Source organism: Mastigoproctus giganteus, chromosome 13, assembly GCF_048544385.1.
Source record: "Mastigoproctus giganteus isolate SK-2022 chromosome 13, ASM4854438v1, whole genome shotgun sequence".
In the NCBI taxonomy this organism is placed as follows: Eukaryota; Metazoa; Arthropoda; class Arachnida; order Uropygi; family Thelyphonidae; genus Mastigoproctus; species Mastigoproctus giganteus.
The window spans coordinates 111,119,375-111,138,810 of NC_143587.1; the positions used below are offsets into that span (position 1 = coordinate 111,119,375).

At 37.5% G+C, this 19,436-nt stretch overlaps 1 protein-coding gene across 4 annotated transcripts in view; it reads left to right on the forward strand.

The window, feature by feature from the left end:
• The window catches only part of Unr (cold shock domain-containing Unr), a 344,942-nt gene that overhangs the window by 203,357 nt on the left and 122,149 nt on the right, over positions 1-19,436 (forward strand). For all 4 annotated transcript variants that reach the window (XM_090387109.1, XM_090387110.1, XM_090387111.1 and 1 more), the window contains one exon: positions 1,239-1,407. In XM_090387109.1, coding sequence (XP_090243235.1) covers positions 1,239-1,407 — 169 coding nt within the window. The remainder of the gene's footprint in view (positions 1-1,238; positions 1,408-19,436) is intronic.

The window sequence follows — 19,436 nt, forward strand, 5'->3', positions numbered from 1 at the left end:
GCCATTAGTAAGTTGGTTGCAAACTAATTTATGCTTACTGTAAGCTCTTTTGTTCTCTGATAATTTATAATCATACTATGGGTTTTTTTTTCCTCTGCCACAATTATTAGTTCATCTAATATTTATAAGTAGTATTAAATAATGCCTCTTATAGACAATCCTTGAACCCTGAAAAGTAGCTCTTACTTGATATAAAAAAAAACTTATTACCTTTTATGATTACTTTCTCAAATGTTCCCAGTTAGAATTTGAAGATGTTATCATCACTTAGTCCCAACTTCTTTACATTTGATAATAGGTGAAGCTAAATTTGTGTGCTGATGTCAACAGACTACCATACTAACGATGAAAAATGCTAGTTTAAGATGTTTTCCCACTATGAATTTGATGACAAGTTGTGATATGGTATTTGTGGTAATCAAGTTAAAGATCCATTTATCTCCTGGAACATGCTTACTGTGACTTGATTATACACTTGTTATGAATTTTTTTTTTAGGAGTGGCTAAAGAATACATCTCTTCAACAGCTCGTAAACGTACTCTTCCAATTTAGCTTATTGAATGAAGTTGAATGATGTCCCTCCCCCACATTAGCACATATCAGTCATATGAATTGACATGTTTTCCCATATTGTTGCATCTGAATAACTTAAACATTTATGGAGAGTATACATTGATATACTCATTGCACACGTTCATTTTCTAGTTGGAGAATGTTTAATCATGAATTGATTGTCTTACAACTTCTGATATTTTTATCCAATCTTTTATTCACCCTTAAATTGACATAAAACCAGTTTAATTCCCACACTGCCAATATCAGTTAGCTGGTAGTGATCTACTAGAAATATAACTTAAATTGTCTATTCTTGATATTTATTTGGATATGAACCTTGTTCCTGCTCTGTGTGTATTTATAAAGAGACAACCGCCATGGAGTGATTATTATAAGAGAATAAAAACTTGTGGAATGATATACAGAAGTGATATTTATTTTAAATTAGTTTTAAATTAATTTCAGGTGTATAAATCTAACAGTTGATTTGGATTTCTTGTTATTTGTGCAGTCAGAAAAAAAATTGCAGTCCTTTGCTTAATAAGAATATATGCATAAAAGTATTAGTTGCCACTACGGTTAATGCACTTGATGTAATCAGGCAATGTTTTTCATAATACTTCAGTGAAATTTGCCTTTAGTATTTGTTGATTTCAGGACAGGAATAAAATTATATTTTCAGGGACATAGAAGTTCCTTTTGGTGAAAGAGATTCTAGGGAATATACTCTTCAAATTGGTGATTGGGTACAATTTAATGTAGCAATAGATCGCAGAGACCAACTGCAGCGTGCCACAAATATAGTACTAATGGATGAAAGTTTTCTAGTCTCAGGTGAAAAAAGGGAACAGGTAATTTTTCTTGTGTGGATACAATTGTTTCTTTATATATTTGTTAAATAAGATGCATTTTATATTGCTTTTAAGTTAATTGAATACTACTTTTTTTTTACTGTTTACTATCAAGTTAGTATTTATGTTTTCATTTTTATAGAATTTATTCAGTGATTTAAAAAAAAAATTAACTAAATTTGACATTCTGATGATGGGATTCAGTTTGTCAGTCAACTCGTGAGAGTGAGAGATCTGAAAAACAGTATTGTGTTAATAAATTTTACTAGAGTAATAGAAACTAAATATTTTGCAACTACTGAAAGGCATAGGCAGATTTGATTATTTTTCTTCTTTGAACCACCTTATTTGTACAGTAATTTGCATATCGGGAAATTACAGGGCTTATTGGAGATACTTAAACATTTATGGCTTAGAATGATGAAGTTTTCTGTAAGAGTGTGAGACCATGTCACTATGGAAAAATAGGGACTGTTGAACAGCTGTACCTGAAAGAAATCAGGTGCTCGAAATTGATATTCTTAGGTGTGATAACTTGAATGAAAGTTTTGTAATTTATTCCAAACTACTTGAATAACTTGAGTTATTCAAGATTTGAATAACTCAAGATTTGTTGGATATTGTTTACACTTAAACATTAGGTAAATATTAAAATTCACTTAGCAAATTACTACCATCAGAACTATAGTAGTAGTAATGGAGGCATGTGATGCAAGAAAGCAAGCATATGAGCTTATGTAGCATCAGCCAAAAATAAAAAAAAAAAAAAAAAACCCAATTTCACACATCCATTCCCTCTAAAAGTTTGTCCAGTTCCTCCTTAAATTTATTTAAGCTATCAACTTCCACAACAGATGGAAGTTTATTCCAGCAATTAACCACTCTTTGGTTAAAAGCAAATTTCCGCAAATCTATTCTACAATTGTCTTTCCTCAATTTAAATTTATATCCCCTTTAGGCAATTAAACTTGGCAACAGGAAGAATCCCATCAGCATTGAGCATGCTCAAACCATTCAAAGCCTTAAACACTTCAGTCAGATCACCTCGCAGGTGCCTAGTCTCCAGCCGCTGCAATTTGCAGAACTTAAGCCTTTCTTGGTGAGAGGACCCCTTTGTTCCCTTCACCAATCTTGTTGCCCTTCTCTGTACATGCTAAAGCAACTCTCCATCCTTCCTAAAATGAGGCCTTCAGACCTCTACACAGTACTCAAGGTGTGGCCTGACCATTGCCTTATACAAAGGGATAATCACCTGATTTTCCCTACTGGCAAAATTCCTGTGTATCATTGACAAGACACCATGACCAGCTCTGGTAGCCTGTCTACGTTGCTCAGAAAACTTCAAATCTGACTGCACAATTGCTCCCAGATATTTTTCATTTTCTACCACCCTAAGTGTAGTACCACACATTTTGTACGTTTCTCTGGGATTGCTTCTACCCATATGCAGTACTTTGTATTTGTAAATATTAAACTTCAGTTGCCCCTTCTCAGCCCATCGCCCAAATTATCTAGATCCTGTTGCAGTAGCACACTGCCTTTACTGTCATTAACAATGCTGCTAACCTTTGTATCATCTGCCAACTTTGACATTAAGCCTAATATACCTTCATCAATATCATTGATAAATATAAAAAACAGTGGACCCAACACAACCATGGGGATTTCACTAATAACATTAGTCCACGAAGAGCAATGCTCATTGATTACCACCCTCTGTCTTCTCCCACTCAACCATCCTTTTATCTATTGTAGCAACTTACCCTTAATACCATACTGCTCTAATTTGTACAGTTGTCTTCCATGTGCAACAGTGTTAAAAGCTTTACTGATCAAGTATATAATATCAAAATTATTTTTTGCCTCCAGTTCCTTTGTAACCACATGTTATCCAATCAAATTTGTCAGACAAAGCCATGTTGTGTCTGAATTATTTCTGCAGTCTTGTCTAGTTGACCCTGCAATGTATCTTTAACCAGTGACTCCATTATTTTCTCTGGAACAGAAGTTAAACTAACTGGTCTGTAATTACTCGTGTCACCCTTAGATCCCCACTTTGTGAAATGGCCATACATTTGCACATCTCCTGTCTGTGGGGGCTTCCCCTGAGTCCAAGGATGCTCTCTATGGCTATGGATTTGCTTCCTTTGCTGCCTCCTTTAATATAACTGGATAGTTCCCATCCACACCAGGTGCCTTTCCTCTGTTTAACTTCAACAATTTCTCCTCTACTTCATTCTCAGTTATTACAAAATTATTAAGCACCCTGAGAAAATTCTGGCATTTTCCTCTCTTAACTCTTCGTGTTAATGTAGATGCAAAATACTCATTCAAATTATCAGCTATCTGAGAAGGATCAACAGTCGATCCATCGATATCAAGTGAACCAATCTGATTCACCCCCTTCCTTCTAGATTTTATAAGTAAAGAAGTTCTTGCTGTGTTTCTTAGCATCCTTTGGCAAATATTTCTTGTTAACTGCCTTCACTTGCCTAACCTCCTTTGGACTTGATTATAGAGTAGCTTATATCTGCCATAGGCTTCTGTGTCACCTGATAATTTATAATCATCACATGCATTTTCTTCTCTGCTACTAGTCTCATCCTTCTGACATCCATTTAGGCCTAAAACTTGAACAATATTTCTTATCAGTATGAAAAGCCTAGTAGCTTCCACGATTAGTTCCTTGAATGTTCCCACTTAGAATTTGCTTTTGGTGACATCATCAGTTGGTCTCACTGTACAGAATTTAAAAACTGTATGAGACCACTGTAGTAGCTTTTATGGAAGCAAAAACCCTTCCCTTTACCTCTTAATATACAGTAGACTCTCGATTTTCCGGGATAGGTGGTAAAAAAAAATTCCCAGATAATCGATTTCCCGGTTAATCCAAAAATACAGCAACTCCCCCAACATATGTAAGAGATACGTTCCAGGACTTCTTATGTACGTCGAGTTTTACATAACTCTTGAATGACTAATAAAATATTGCTACTATATCCCTGATATGCCAAAATTACAAAAACCAGATGATATCCTCAGAAGAATGAAGAAAAATAGTTATATATTTTTAATTAGTTCAATTAAAAACTTTATCTGGGGACAGCTGTGAAGTAGCCAGAGTGGTACATAAGAAAAGAAAACAAAAAAGAAAGAAAAAAACGCATGCTAGTACTGTAAAAAACTGATCTGTTTCGTAGCTTTGGTTGTTATAGTTGACTTCATTGGTGCTGATCCTTTCACTGCTTCTCATATTCTGTCTTTCTCCTTTATTCTGTTCACCATTGCCACTGACAAATCTGAATTACACGTGATACTTGTTAATGTTTGACCATTTTCATACATCCTAATTATTTTCATTTTCTGATCCAACTTTGATCACTTTCCTTTTCTTTATAGATATACTAGTACCACTTATTCTCTTAGTCAGCACCATGATAACAGTCAAACTTAAATTTTCTGAAAAGAACTTCACTAGGTTTAAGGCAAACTCACTATCACCCCATACGAGCTTATTTTTTACTAAAGCTCATAACTGGAGGTCACTGCCATAAAAACAATTAGCACTTTCCGGGTTACTGGGCTTTTCTGTTAGTGCATCTAATTATAAATGGGTAGTAAACTTGATCTTATTGCATTTGCGATAATACCGATAGCTGGAATTTTGTGGGATTTTAAGTTACAGTATTATAGTGAAATGTATGTTCCAATTCATTGAAATCTTCAGTCGTATAAAAAAATATAAAAAACGTAAGTCTGAAGCTATGTAAGTCGGGGACTTACTGTATAGAAAAACGCTCAGCAACCTATGTAAAAAGGATGGCGAGAGATAAAAAAAAAAAAAAAAGAAGAAAAAACTTACCACATACTACTCACATGTCCAATATGATGCTTCCCTTTATTTTTTAGTGTCACGTATGGTTTGGTCGGTGGGAGAAAGAGACGTAACACAAAAACACAAAAGAGACAGAACACAAACTGGCAAGGCTCTTCACAAAATGCATTAGAAAAGGTGTGATGCCTAAGCAGTGGAATAATGCAATCATAATTTTGCAGCATAAGAAAAGAGAAAAATCAGAAATTGGAAATTATAGACCAGTTAGCTGTTATCCCACATCTACAAGTTGTTCACAAGGGTCATTACTAACATATTAGAAATAATACTTGATGAGAATCGACCGAAAGAGCAAGCTGGCTTTAGGACAGGATTCTCAACTATGGATCACCTTCACGTAATATCACGGCTAATGGAGAAAGCAAATGAATATAAAACACCATTATGCCTGGCATTTGCGGATTATGAAAAGGCATTTGACTCCATACAGCATAAGGCAATATTTCGGGCACTGGAAAGACAAGGCATAGCTAACCCATATATTATGATTTTGAAGAAAATATATGAGAATGCTACCTCCTTTATTAGACTAGACAAAGACAGTAGCAAATTTAAAATCGAGAAAGGAGTTCGACAAGGAGACACAATATCTCCGAAGCTGTTTACTGCTGCCCTTGAGGAAGCTTTCAGAAGATTAGACTGGTTGCAGAAAGGAGTCAATGTGAATGGAGAGTACCTAAACCATTTACGATTTGCAGATGGCATTGTGGTCATAAGCCACGATCCCAAAGAATTAGAGGAAAACCTTAATCAGTTATGCACAGTTAGTAAGGATTTTGGACCAAAGATGAATATGGCTAAAACAAAAGTAATGATGAACAAGTATGCCACAGAAAGGGACATAATGATTGAAGGAGCAGTAATTGAAAAGGTGGAGTCATATACTTATCTGGGACAAGTTATTAGCTGTAATAATGATAAATGGTTGGAAGCCAAGAGAAGAATAAATTTTGGATGGATAGCATTTAAGAAATGTAATCACATACTGAAGAGCAATATTTCAGTTTGTCTGAAACGTAAAATAATGAACCAATATATACCCCCCACCATGACTTATGGAAGTGAAACTTGGGCACTTACGAAAAGAATGGAAGAGAAGCTGAGAACTACACAGCAAAGAATGGAACGAATTATATTGGGAATCAGACTGTTAGATAAGAAGAGAAACATATGGATTAGGCAGTAAAGGACATTCTTATCAAAACTAAAGAACCAAAATGGTCTTTGGCAGGACACATAGCTCAAAGATATGATGACAGATGAACTAAGAAAATAACAGAATGGTACCCAAGAGGAGCTAGAAGAAAACCTGGAAGAAAATGGCGGAGATTGATAGATGAAATTCTTGAGTTTGTGGGTAGTAAACGGATGGCCATTACACAAAACAGAAGTAACTGGAAAGTTGCTGGAGAGGCCTTCATCCTGCAGTGGATTGAAAATGGCTGATGATGATGGTTTGGTCACCAACAGTATAATGGTTCATTAGAGATTTAACGGATGTACGGTTTTCAAACTTTTGAATAATTTGAAGTTTTTGTTTAATTGAAAAAACAACTGTTGCATTTACCCATTTTTGCAATTTCTAAACAAAAAAAAAATAAATAAAATAATTCCACTTTTCCCTGACATATTAACCCCAGGTGCTCACATTTGTAAGTATAGGCTTGGCACACCCAGGGTCCTGTGCTGGATATCCCCCCACCCTCTCTCTCTCTCTCTCTCTCTCTCTCTCTCTCTCTCTCTCTCTCTCTCTCTCTCGTAATTTCCTTTCCCAGCACAGGCTGTTTGACTGCAGTAATTTGCAGAATGGGGGAAATGCATAATCTGTCAGACTTTGAAAAGATCTTATCGTGGGTGAATGTTTAGTAGGAGCCACAATTCAAGGAATGAAAGACAACTTCTCAAATGCATCCATCTCAAAGGTTTTTAATGACTGGAAAGCAAGTGGTTCTTAAACATCCCAAAAGCATAAATAAGGAAGAAAAACAATACTCAGGAGCAAGCTGTCATACTCTAACGAAGGCTGTACGGAAAAATAAGGCATCCAGTGTGCAGCAAATAACATCTGAATTCAACCAAACCCAGAAATTGCCCTATTTCAACCCATATACTGTGTAGGAATTGAAGAAATTGGTTATTGTCATTCACCTGCCTATTTGGAAGCCATTTTTTTAGAGAAAAGAACAATTCACCTGCAGTGGTGCTGAGAATGCCATGTTGGACAGTTGAACAATGGAAGAAAGTGATGTAGTAGTAGTGGCATGTGATGCAAGAAAGCAAGTGAATGAGCTTATGGAGCATCAGCCAAAAAAAAAAAAAAAAATTACACCATTCCCTCCCTCCAAATGTGCCTGTCCAGTTCCTCCTTAACTTTATTCAACCTATCAACTTCCACAAGGACAGATGGAAGTTTGTTCCAGCAATTAACCACCTGCTGGCTAAAGGCAAATTTCCGCACATCTATTCTACATCTGTCTTTTCTTAATTTGAATTTATGCCCCTTTAGGTTCGTAATCTGAAAAAGTGGAAGGATCCCATCAGAATTCAGCAGGCTCAACCCATTCAAGGCCTTATACACCTCAATCAGTTCACCTTGCAGGTGCCTAGTCTCCAGCCACTGCAATTTGCGGAACTTAAGCCTCTCTTGGTAAGAGGATCCCTTCATTCCCCTCACCAGTCTTGTTGCCCTTCTCTGTACATACTCAAGCAAATCGACATCCTTCCTAAAATTGAGGCCTCCAGACCTGTACGCAGTATTCAAGGCATGGCCTGACCTGACCATTGCCTTATACAGAGGAACAATCACCTCCTTTTCCCTGATAGCAAAATTCCTATATATCATTGACAAAACCCCATGACCTTCCCCGGCAGCCTGTCTGCATTGCTCAGAAAACTTCATATCTGACTGCACAATTACTCCCAGGTCTTTTTATTTTTCTACCACCTTAAGTGTAGTACCACACAGTTGGTACTTTTCTTTGGGGTTACTTCTACCCATATGCAGTACTTTGCATTTGTCAAGGTTAAATTTCAGTTGCCACTTCTTAGCCCATCTGCCCAAATTATCTAGATCCTGTTGGAGTAGCACACTGCCATTACTGTCATTAACAACCCTGCCAATCTTTATATCATCTGCAAACTTCGACACTAAGCCTGATATACCTTCATCAGTATCATTGATAAATATACAAAACAACAGTGGACCCAACACTGAACCCTGTGGGACTCCACTAATAACATTAGTCCACGAAGAGCAGCACCCATCGATTACCACCCTCTGTCTTCTCCCACTTAACCATCCTTTTATCCATTGTAGCAACTTACCCTTAATACCATTCTGCTCCAATTTGTACAATAGTCTTTCATGCACAACAGTGTCAAAAGCTTTCCTGAAATCCAAATATGTGATAACAAAATTATTTTTTGCATCCAGTTCCTTTGTAACCACATCATAATAACCTATCAAATTTGTCAGAGGAGACTTTCCCTTAACAAACCCATGCTGTGTCTGAATTATTGCTGCAGCCTTGTCTAGATGATCCTGCAATTCATCTTTAACCAGTGACTAAATATGGAATTATTTTACCCGGAACAGAAGTTAAACTAACTTGTCTGTAATTACTCGTGTCACCCTTCGAATCCCCCTTTGTGAATTGGGGATACATTTGCACATCTCCAGTCCGTGGGAACATCCCCTGAGTCCAAGGATGCTCTCATAATTATGACTAAGAGTTTGCTTAGTCGCTTTGCCGCCTCCTTTAATATAACTGGATAGATCCCATCCACTCCAGGTGCTTTTCTTACGTTTAACTTCAACAATTTTTCCTCCACTTTGCTCTCAGTTATTACAAAATCATTAAGTACCCTGCTACAATTTGATAACCTTCTGCCATTTTCAAACCTTAATTCCTCATGTGTGAATGTAGATGCAAAATACTCATTCAGTTTGTTTGCTATCTGAGCAGGATCATCAACAGTCGAACCATTTATGTCAAGTGGACCAATCATATTCATCCCCTTCCTTTTAGAGTTTATATAAGTAAAGAAATCCTTGCTGTTTTTCTTAGCATCTTTTGCCAAGGATTTCTCGTGATCTGCCTTCGCCTGCCTAACCTCCTTTGTGACCTGATTACAGACTAGCTTATATCTGCCATAGACTTCTGAGTCGCTTGATAATTTATATGCATCCCATGCACTTTTCTTCTCTATTACGAGTCTCATTGGCCGACCGGGCTAGCCGAGTGGGTAAAGTACCTGCCCGGCAACCTAAAGGTCGCGGGTTCGATTCCTGCCTCGGGCTTGGATCAAAGTACTGCAAAAACCTTGGGAGGTGCAATATGGCCACAGAAGCCGATGCGCCAACAACTACCAAATCAAAAAAAAAAAAAAAAAAACGAGTCTCATTAGTTCATTTGATAACCATTTAGGCCTAGACCTTGAACAATATTTCTTAATAGGTATGAAACTTTTAGTAGCATCAACGATTAATTCCTTGAATGCTTCCCACTTAGAATTTACTGTTGATAACATCGTCAGTTGATCCCACTGTACAGAATTTAAAAACTGTCTGAGACCACTGTACTCACCTTTACGGAAGCAAAAACCCTTTCCTTTACCCCTGATTTATATCTTTAAGTAAATCCCACATCAGTACACTGATCACTGCCACCTAGTGGTTCCTTTATCTGCAAATTCTAAATACACGAATGATCACTGCTGATAACCAGATCAAGAGTATTACTTTCTCTAGTTGCCTCTCTAACATGCTGCTGCAGAAAACAGTCATCCAATAAATCCACAAAAGTCTGACTAGTGTGACCAATCCACAAGTTCCAATGGGGGGGTTAACCCCCCCCCATTATAAGACATTCCGATTTACTGGCGCACTCTATTTCTCTGTACAATTGTTCATTGCACTCATTCAAGTCATTAGGCCTATATCACACTCCTACTCTTATTTTTGCTTTCACAGTGCTTATGTCACACCAAACTGACTCAACAGTGCACTGTTCATCTATATCTACATCTGCACTTCTTTTGATTTTATGTTTTTCTTAATTAACAGCATAACACCTCCTCCCTTCCTATCCTGTCTATCCTTTCTGTACACTTACTCCCCAAATTCCAGTTCTGCCTTCCTTATATGTGGGTGACACCACGTCTTTGCTATCCCAACAATATCCGCCTTTGATGTCTTGACCAACACTTCAAATTCATCAAATTTATTTACTATACTTCTAGCATTGGTATACATGCACCTATTCCTATTCACCCTAACACATCCCATATACCCATCTATTTCACAATGACTGCCATCCGTTCCTGAAACCCCCAACACCCCTTGCTCCAGGTCGCTACTTATTCTAATAGAAGTTGTGCAAGAATCACTTTCACCTCTGCCTGCGGCTACTGTTAATCTATTAGTCCTTGTATTCCCCCCCCCCAAGCTAGCAGTTTTCCGACCCACCTAACACTGCCTTGATAGCATCAGCAAATATTCTTGCACATTTTCTATTTAAGTGTATCCCATCCCTGTAGAAGCAGTCTCTCCTGTTAACAAGTACAGACCAGGCTGAAAAAAATTCTATCCCTTGAGCCTTGCACAATCTTTCCAGGGCCGAATTGATCGACAAGGCTCTCATCATATACTCCCTCATATCGTGTCTGGGCAGAATTGCAGACACTTTTAAATTCAACCCTAATTCATGGCTTTCGTTCAACAGTGACCTGTATTTGTTAAGTAATTATGCCATTCTCCTACTCTTAATGTGGTCAGATGAATCATGATATACTGTTTTGCACTAATGGTTGTAGGCAAAGAGTGTGGCAAGGGCCTCATGAAGTAATGGACTCTGCTTGCCATGATAAGACAACCCAAGCATCTGGAGGTGGTATGTTATGGTGAATGTTTTTTTGGCATGCACTGGGCCCATTGATACTGGTTGAGGGTCAAATGTCATCAGTGGAGTATCTGAATTTTGTATTAGACGTACCTCACCCTGTAACGTTACCTTTTACCCCAAAGGTGATGGCCAATTTATAGATGACTTTGCAATATCTCCTCATCATGCAAGAATGGTTTGGACAGTGGGATAGGTTGGTTGGTTTTTGGGTTTTATTGGCGCATTAGCAACTAAGGCTATAATGCGCCAGCAATGGGACATGGATTTCTGCCATCTTCCCTGGCCCCTCATTTACCTGATCTCAATTCTATTGAAAATATCTGGAATATGCTGGAGAGAGAGCTCTTTGGCAATGAAGTTCTCTTCCTTCAGCTTTGTTGCGGCTATGTGATATTTTGCTGAAAGAATGATTACAATTAGACCAAAACACACTAAAATACCTTATAGAATGCATGCTGTCCTGCACACTTGCTGTTATTCGAAAAATGGGCTGCCCAATTTTGATACTGAAGGGTTGTATTTTTTGGCCAGGGTGTATATTTGCTAATGATATTAATGATGACAAAATTTGATGTCACTTTGTCGGTCATACAAACTTTGGGAAGGGTAACAAATTACAGTAACAAAGATATTTGTCAATGAGATGATCAAATTATTCATTTCATCTGAAAAATGGCAACTAAGTATAATATAAGGAATTGTAACCGTTAATGCACTTTGTTAAGATATTTCATTCCTTTTTATAACAAAGGGTACACAACAAATCATGTTTTTTTTTTTTTTTTTTTTTGACAATTTCCTTATCCCCATCTTGCACCTCATTTTTCTACTTAAGGAAAAAATATTTCTAAAGTGAAATTCTTGTCTAGCCAAGTCTGATTTCCCCTTGATCATGCAAGTTTAAATGCTAGTCACCTCATCTGAAAAGAGCCTTTTAAGATTATTTACTGTATTGTAACTTTTATACCCATAAAGACAACTCTTTGCAAAATGTAAAAGAGGATATCATTGCTCTAAGCTATTTATAAAATGAATTTTCTAAATGGCTTAGAATTTTCGTGTAACAAATGAATACATGACAAACAAACAATTGGCATCTAAAGGAAAAGCTTAAAGACTGAATAAGTTTGGTGGCCACCATTTTAGTCAAATGAACCTAAAAAAAAAAAACCTAATTCTTGAAACCAACAAAATTTTACTGCTATCTTCATATCACACATTTAATCCACATGGGCAGGTGCATATTCAGATTTTGTTCATTTCTGACAAGAAGTTTATGGGTGACTGAAGAAATGAGAATGGGTGTGATGCTATACTAATTAGTCAATTTTTGTAGTAAAATAAGCATTAATTGTTACTGCCTGCTATTAGCATTAGTAGAGGTATATGATGCGGGGAAAGCAAGCTTATGCAGCATCAGCCAAAAAAAAACCCCTCCCATTTCATCCCTCCATTCGTTCCAAATGCCAGCTCAGCCTTAAATTTATTTAGGCTATTAGCTTCCACAACAAAAGATGGAAGCCTGTTCCACCAATCAACTACTTGCTGGCTAAAGGCAAATTTCTGCACATCTGTTCTACAACTATCTTTCCTCAATTTGAAACTGTGCCTACTCAGGTTCTTAGTCTGAGCAAGAGGAAGAATCCCATCAGCATTCAGCTTGCTCAACCCATTCAAGGCCTTATACACCTCAATCAGATCACCTCGCAGGAGCCTACTCGCCAAGCATTGCAGTTTGCAGAACTTAAGCCTTTCTTGGAAAGAGCATCCCTTTGTTCCCCTTGGAAAGAGCATCCCTTTGTCCCACCAATCTTGTTGCTCTTCTTTGTACTCGTTCTAACAACTCTACATCTTTCCTTCCTAAAATGAGGCCTCCAGACCTGTACACAGTACTCTAGGTGCGGCCTGACCATTGCCTTGTATAACGGGATAATCACTTCCTTGTCCCTGCTAGCAAAATTCCTATATATCATTGACAAGACTCCATGACCTGCCCTGGCGGCCCGTCTGCTCTGCTCAGCAAACTTCATATTTGACTGCACAATTACCCCCCCCAGGTCTTTTTCACTTTCTACGTCCCTGAGTGTAGTACCACACAGTTGGTATGTTTCTCATGGGTTATTACTACCCATATGCAGTACTTTGCATTTGTCAATGTTAAACTTCAGTTGCCACTTCTCAGCCCATTTTCCCAACTTATCTAGATCCAGTTGGAAAAGCATACTGTCTTTATTATTATTAACAACCCTGCCAACCTTTGTATCATCTGCAAACTTGGACATTAAACCCGATATACCTTCATCAATATCATTAATAAATATACAATACAACAATGGGCCCAACACCGAACCCTGGGGAACTCCACAAATAACATTTGTCCACGAAGAGCAGTGTCCATTGATTACCACTCTCTGTCATCTCCCACTCAATCATAACTCCAATTTGTACAGCAGTCTTTCATGTGCAACAGTATCAAAAACTTTCCTGAAATCCAAGTATATGATATCAAAATTATTTTTGGCATTCAGTTCCTTTCTGACCACATCATAATATCCAATCAAATTGGTCAGACAAGACCTCCCTTTAACAAACCCATGCTGTCTTAACTATTACTGCAGTCTTGTCTAGATGATCCTGCAATGCTTCTACAACACGGGCCAACCCAGAACAATATCTGGCATGATCATGAGTCGCATGTATGGGCTATACCAGCAGATGACCCCTATAGAATCCTCTCCTAACCAAGGTTCATCGGCGTAAAATACTCACCCAGTGCAAAGAGCATGCAAGGTGGACTTTAGAAGACTGGAAGGTGGTGTGCTTGTCTGATGAGTCACTTTATTTACTCCACACCGTGGATGGCCGTGTACAGATTTGGTGTCAACAACCTGAGGCTCATGATCCATCATGCATGGTACCAAAAGTGGAGGCTGGTGGAGGCAGTTGTATGATGTGTGGATGTTTCACTGGTAGGAACGTGGACCTCTGGTGCATGTGGAACAATGTATCAGTGGTCTCCACTATCGGTAACTGCTTGCTGACTGTGTAAACCCCGCTATGTTACACTTATTCCCCAATGGCGATGGTGTCTTCCAAGATGACAATGCGCTGAGCCATCGGGCACTTGTTGTGCAGGAATGGTTTGAGGAACACAGTTCTGACCTCCAGCATATCGACTGGCATCAGAGCTCCCTGATATTAATCCCATGGAGCACTTGTGGGACACTATGGAAAGGCATATAGGGCTTCTGGATACACCAATGACTTCCTGCATTGCTGACCGCATTACACATAGCCCAACAAGGTCTTACACTTGTTGAATCAATGCTACGTTGGATAGCTGCTAGTATTAGGTGGGTGGTCATAATTCAGTGATCACTCAGTGTAAGCCTTTATAGAAAAGCCACTTTTGAATGAAAAAATAGTCATTCCCTTGCAGTTTCTATCAATTATAATTGATATATATAATTAATGGAGGATATGATTTCGTTTCCATATCATATTTGCATATTGCCTACAGCTCGCTTTAAGAATCCTGAAAGTGTAGTAACAGCTGGAGATAGCAAGATATAAGTTAACCTGTATAACATAAAAACCTAGTAAAGCTGTGTTGTTCAATTAAGAAAACGCCGAACTGGTTCTGTGGACATGGTGCCACGTGGATTTGAATATTCAAAGTGCATGTTAATGCAGTGCCACTCCACTCACTGTCAGGAGATACAACTGATACACTGCATTCTGGAACCTTCAGTGGATTGTTGGCAGGCCTATATTAGGACAATGCACAGTTTTCTCCCAAAATGATACAATTGCTGCCTTGTTGGGAGTGAAGGCCTGTACTTTTCCTGTAAGTGTAAATAAAAAGTGGATTATATCTTATAGGAAGCTCTAATTTTTTCTGAAAATAAAATTTAAATACACTTAATTCCATTTCACATGGTAAATATGTACCATGTAAAAAAACTGTACATCATAGATTATTTATAGATTATATACGTAAATATAATTGCATGTGTTGACTCACACCCACCATAAATTATAAATATACGTATTATAATACAGAGAGGGGCATTTTCTCATGGTTAGCCCCATGGATAGTTGCACTATAATGGAGCAGTGGTTGCAGTGTGACTGTGGGAATGTGATTTATTTCGTGAATGAATACATTTTCTTTTTACGACTTGTAATGGGGGTATGTTAATAAAAAAATTTATTAACTTATTCCTATTTTGCTAACCTAACTAGATATAATGGCTTTGTTAAATTAGATTTTAGAAGGTAAGAAAGAAAGGCAAAAGTATTGAAATTGAAACTATAAATATTGAAATGTGTGATGTGAATAGCTTATGTTAGTTTTTATTTCACTAATTATGATTGACAGCTGGGAATCTCCCATTCCAGGTTCCTGGCAAGGTACCGTTATAGTAAACTGTGTCATAGATTTCATGCAATTAGCTAGGATGCAGTTGATGTCGTATATCATTGGCTTTCATTAATCAAGATTTACAGTTTAGCATATTCCACACTAGCTGATATGAAATCAGTATTCTTTCCAAGGATTGTAAGGGGGGGGGGGAGAATCATTGAGTGGCATTTATAAATCAAAAGGAGCATGATATACTTTGCCCAGAATTAATTCCTTGCAGTGAATTGTTCAGGGAAAAAACTACAAATATAACTAAGAATATATAAAATTATTTTCACTTCACTGCAGAACATAATGTTCACTCACTATTTTATAATACTTTACTTATTTCCTCCTGGATTTAATAAATATTGAAATGAAAATTCAATTAAAGTTGAAAAATTATCTAATTCTTAAGGGTCTTGCAAATCAACAGTGATAGAAATTATTATAAGAAAAGTATAAAGAGAAGTAATCTGCTAGAACCCAAAAGCTAAAATTGAAATAAGAAGTCCCATTATGACATGATCAGAATTGGTAGTTGTTTGGCTAATCAAAAAAATTAGTTTAGTAGGGAATCATAAAAAAAAAAAAAAATCATATATACATATGTGGCTTAATAATTTTGATTTCACTTAAAACATACTTTACACATGAGAATAATGAACATACTCTATTTACACAAAATCAGTAATTCTCATATTTTTAGATGATGATGAGTCTTGTTCACCAGGACAGTGTGCCTGCTCATAAGTTCGTCACTGCCCTGGGTACACTGCATGAATGCAGCATTGAAATCTTGAATCATCCCCTATTTCCTAATTTGAAAAAAATATCTGGCTGGCATCCATTTTCCCCACCGATAGTGATATCATTGCTGCAACATATGCATTCCTTGAAGTGCAAGAGAAAATTTTCTTTGCAGCTGAAAGCAATGCATTGTAGCATCGATGACAAATGTATTGACCCCAAAGGAGACTATGTTGAAAAGTAATATGTTACATGACTTCTCAATAAACCCTTCATACTCAGGCCATAAACTTTTCAAATGCTCCTCATATAGATTACTGATCGTTATAGAACGATGAAATGAAATACTAAAGATCATTATTATGAGAGACATTCTGTCATGAATGGCTGGTAAACTATTGTTAATGGTGAAATAGATATTTTTGAGAATTATTGTGGATGAGTATAACTCGAAGAGCATTATTGCCATCATCTTTTGTAGTAGTGTATTGGATGCATTGCCTGTACACGAAATTGTTGAACTGTGTGATGACATATAGATAGGTGGGGTCTTGTCTTGTATAGTTATGAATCGGTCACTATTGAACTAACTTCTGCTTGATGTAGATTAATAGATAGTAGAGACCTACCTAGGCGCATTATAGCCATAGTAGCTTATACGCCTTTAAACTCACATAACAACAAGTAGAGACCTACGTCCTCGTGGTGGGGGATGAGTGCCTGTCCCCACTGAGGCCAAATGGTCAATTGTTGTCAGATGTGTTTCAATGTTTTAATGCTGCTAATGTAAGGTCTTACACTTGGGGAACAGCAACCCACAAATAAATTATACACTTGATGAGGTCGAATTAAAAATGGTGGAGGAGGAAAGGGATCTAGGAGTTACAATATGGGCAAATATGTTTTCTGAACAGTGTAAACAGGCAGCCAGGAAAGCCCATGGTGTCCTATCAATGATTTATCGAACACTATCCTGTAAAGATAGGGAGGTCATAATCCCTCTGTATAAGGCCAATGGTAGACCACATTTGGAATACTGTGTTCAAGTATGGAGATCTCGTGAGAAAAATGACAATGAACTTCTTGAAAGAGTTCATATATATGGGTAATTGTGCAGTCAGATATGAAGTTTTCTGAGCAGTGCAGGCAGGCTGCCAGAGCAGGTCAATGGGGTCTTGTTAATGATGTACAGGAATTTTGATAACAGGGTCAAGGAGGTGATTATCCCCTGGTATGTATGAGGCAACAGTTGGACCACACCTTGTAAACTGTGAACAGATCTGGAAGCCCATTATAGGAAGAATGTAGAGTTGCTAGAATGAGTACAGAGAAGGGCAACACCCCTTTATTCCCCTCACAAGTCTTGTTACCCTTCTCTGTACAGAGAAGGGTAACAAGACTGGTGAGGGGAATAAAGGGTTGCTCCTAGGAAAAAGACTTAAGTTAATTGCAGTCTGGAGACTAGGCATCTGCGAGGTATCGAGCCTGCTCAATCCATTCATGGATTGAGTAGGCTCTATGCTCATGGAATTCTTCCCCTTGCTCAGATTACAAACCTGAGGCAACATAAACTCAAATTGACAAAAGACAATTGTAGAATAAATGTGTGGAAATTTTCCTTTAGCCAGATGTTGATTGCTGGAACAAACTTCCAAATGTCATTGTAGAAGTTGATAGCTTAAATAAATTCAAGGAAAAAGTGGACAAATGTTTGGAGTGAATGGATGGGTGAAATGTTTTTTTGTGCTGATGCTTTATAAGCTTGCTTTCTTGCATCATATGCTTCTAATGCTAACTTGAATGGTGAGATCAGCAAAATGAAACTGTACCAGAAAAGACTCCAGAAAAGTAAGTAGGCACCTCAGTGGTAACCTGATTGAAGTTTATAAGGCTCTGAGAGGAATCAGTAAAATGAATGAAGGTGGAATTCTCACTATTTTAAAGCTTTCCATAAGCACTGTGAAGGCAAAAATAAGAGTAGGAGTGTGTTTATAGGCCTAATAACTCCAATGAGTACAATAGTGGGTTAGTAAATCAGAATGTCTTATAATGGGGGTTTTTTAACTTCCCAGATATTGACTGGAACTTGTGGGTTGGTCACTCACACTAGTCAGACTTTTGAGGATTTATTGGATGATTGTTTTCTGCAGCAGCATGTTCGAGAGGCAACCAGAGAGAGTAATACTCTTGATCTGGTTATCAGCAGTGGTCATTCGTGTATTGAGAATTTGCAGATAAAGGAACCACTAGGTGGCAGTGATCACAGCGTACTGATGTGGAATTTACTTAAAGATATAATTACCATCGGGGTAAAGGAAAGGGTTTTTGCTTCTGTAAAGGTGAGTACAGTCGTCTCAGACAGTTTTTAAATTCTGTACAGTGGGATCAACTGACGATGTTTCTAACAGTAAATTCTAAAGTGGGAAGCATTCAAGGAATTAATTGTTGATGCTACTAAAAGTTTCATACCTATTAAGAAATATTGTTCAAGGTTTAGGCCTAAATGGTTATCTAATGAATAATGAGACTCGTAACAGGGAAGAAAAATGCATGGGATGCATGTAAATTATCAAGCGACTCAGAAGTCTATGGCAGATATAAGCTAGTCTGTAATCAGGTCACAAAGGAGGTTAGGCAGGCTAAGGTAGATTAAGAGAAATCCTTGGCAAAAGATGCTAAGAAAAATAGCAAGGATTTCTTTACTTATATAAACTCTAAAAGGAAGGGGATTATTATAAAGTCCACTTGACATCGATGCGACTGTTGATGATCCTGCTCAGATAGCAAACAAACTGAATGAGTATTTTGCATCTACATTCACACATGAGGAATTATTAAGGTTTGAAAATGGCAGAAGGTTATCAAATTGTAGCAGAATACTTAATGATTTTGTAATAACTGAAAGCAAAGTGGAGGAGAAATTGTTGAAGTTAAACATAAGAAAAGCACCTGGGGTGGATGGTATCTATCCAGTTATATTAAAGGAGGCGGCAAAGCAACTAAGCAAACCCTTAGCCATAATTATGAGAGCATCCTTGGACTCGGGAGGTTCCCACTGACTGGAGATGTGCAAATG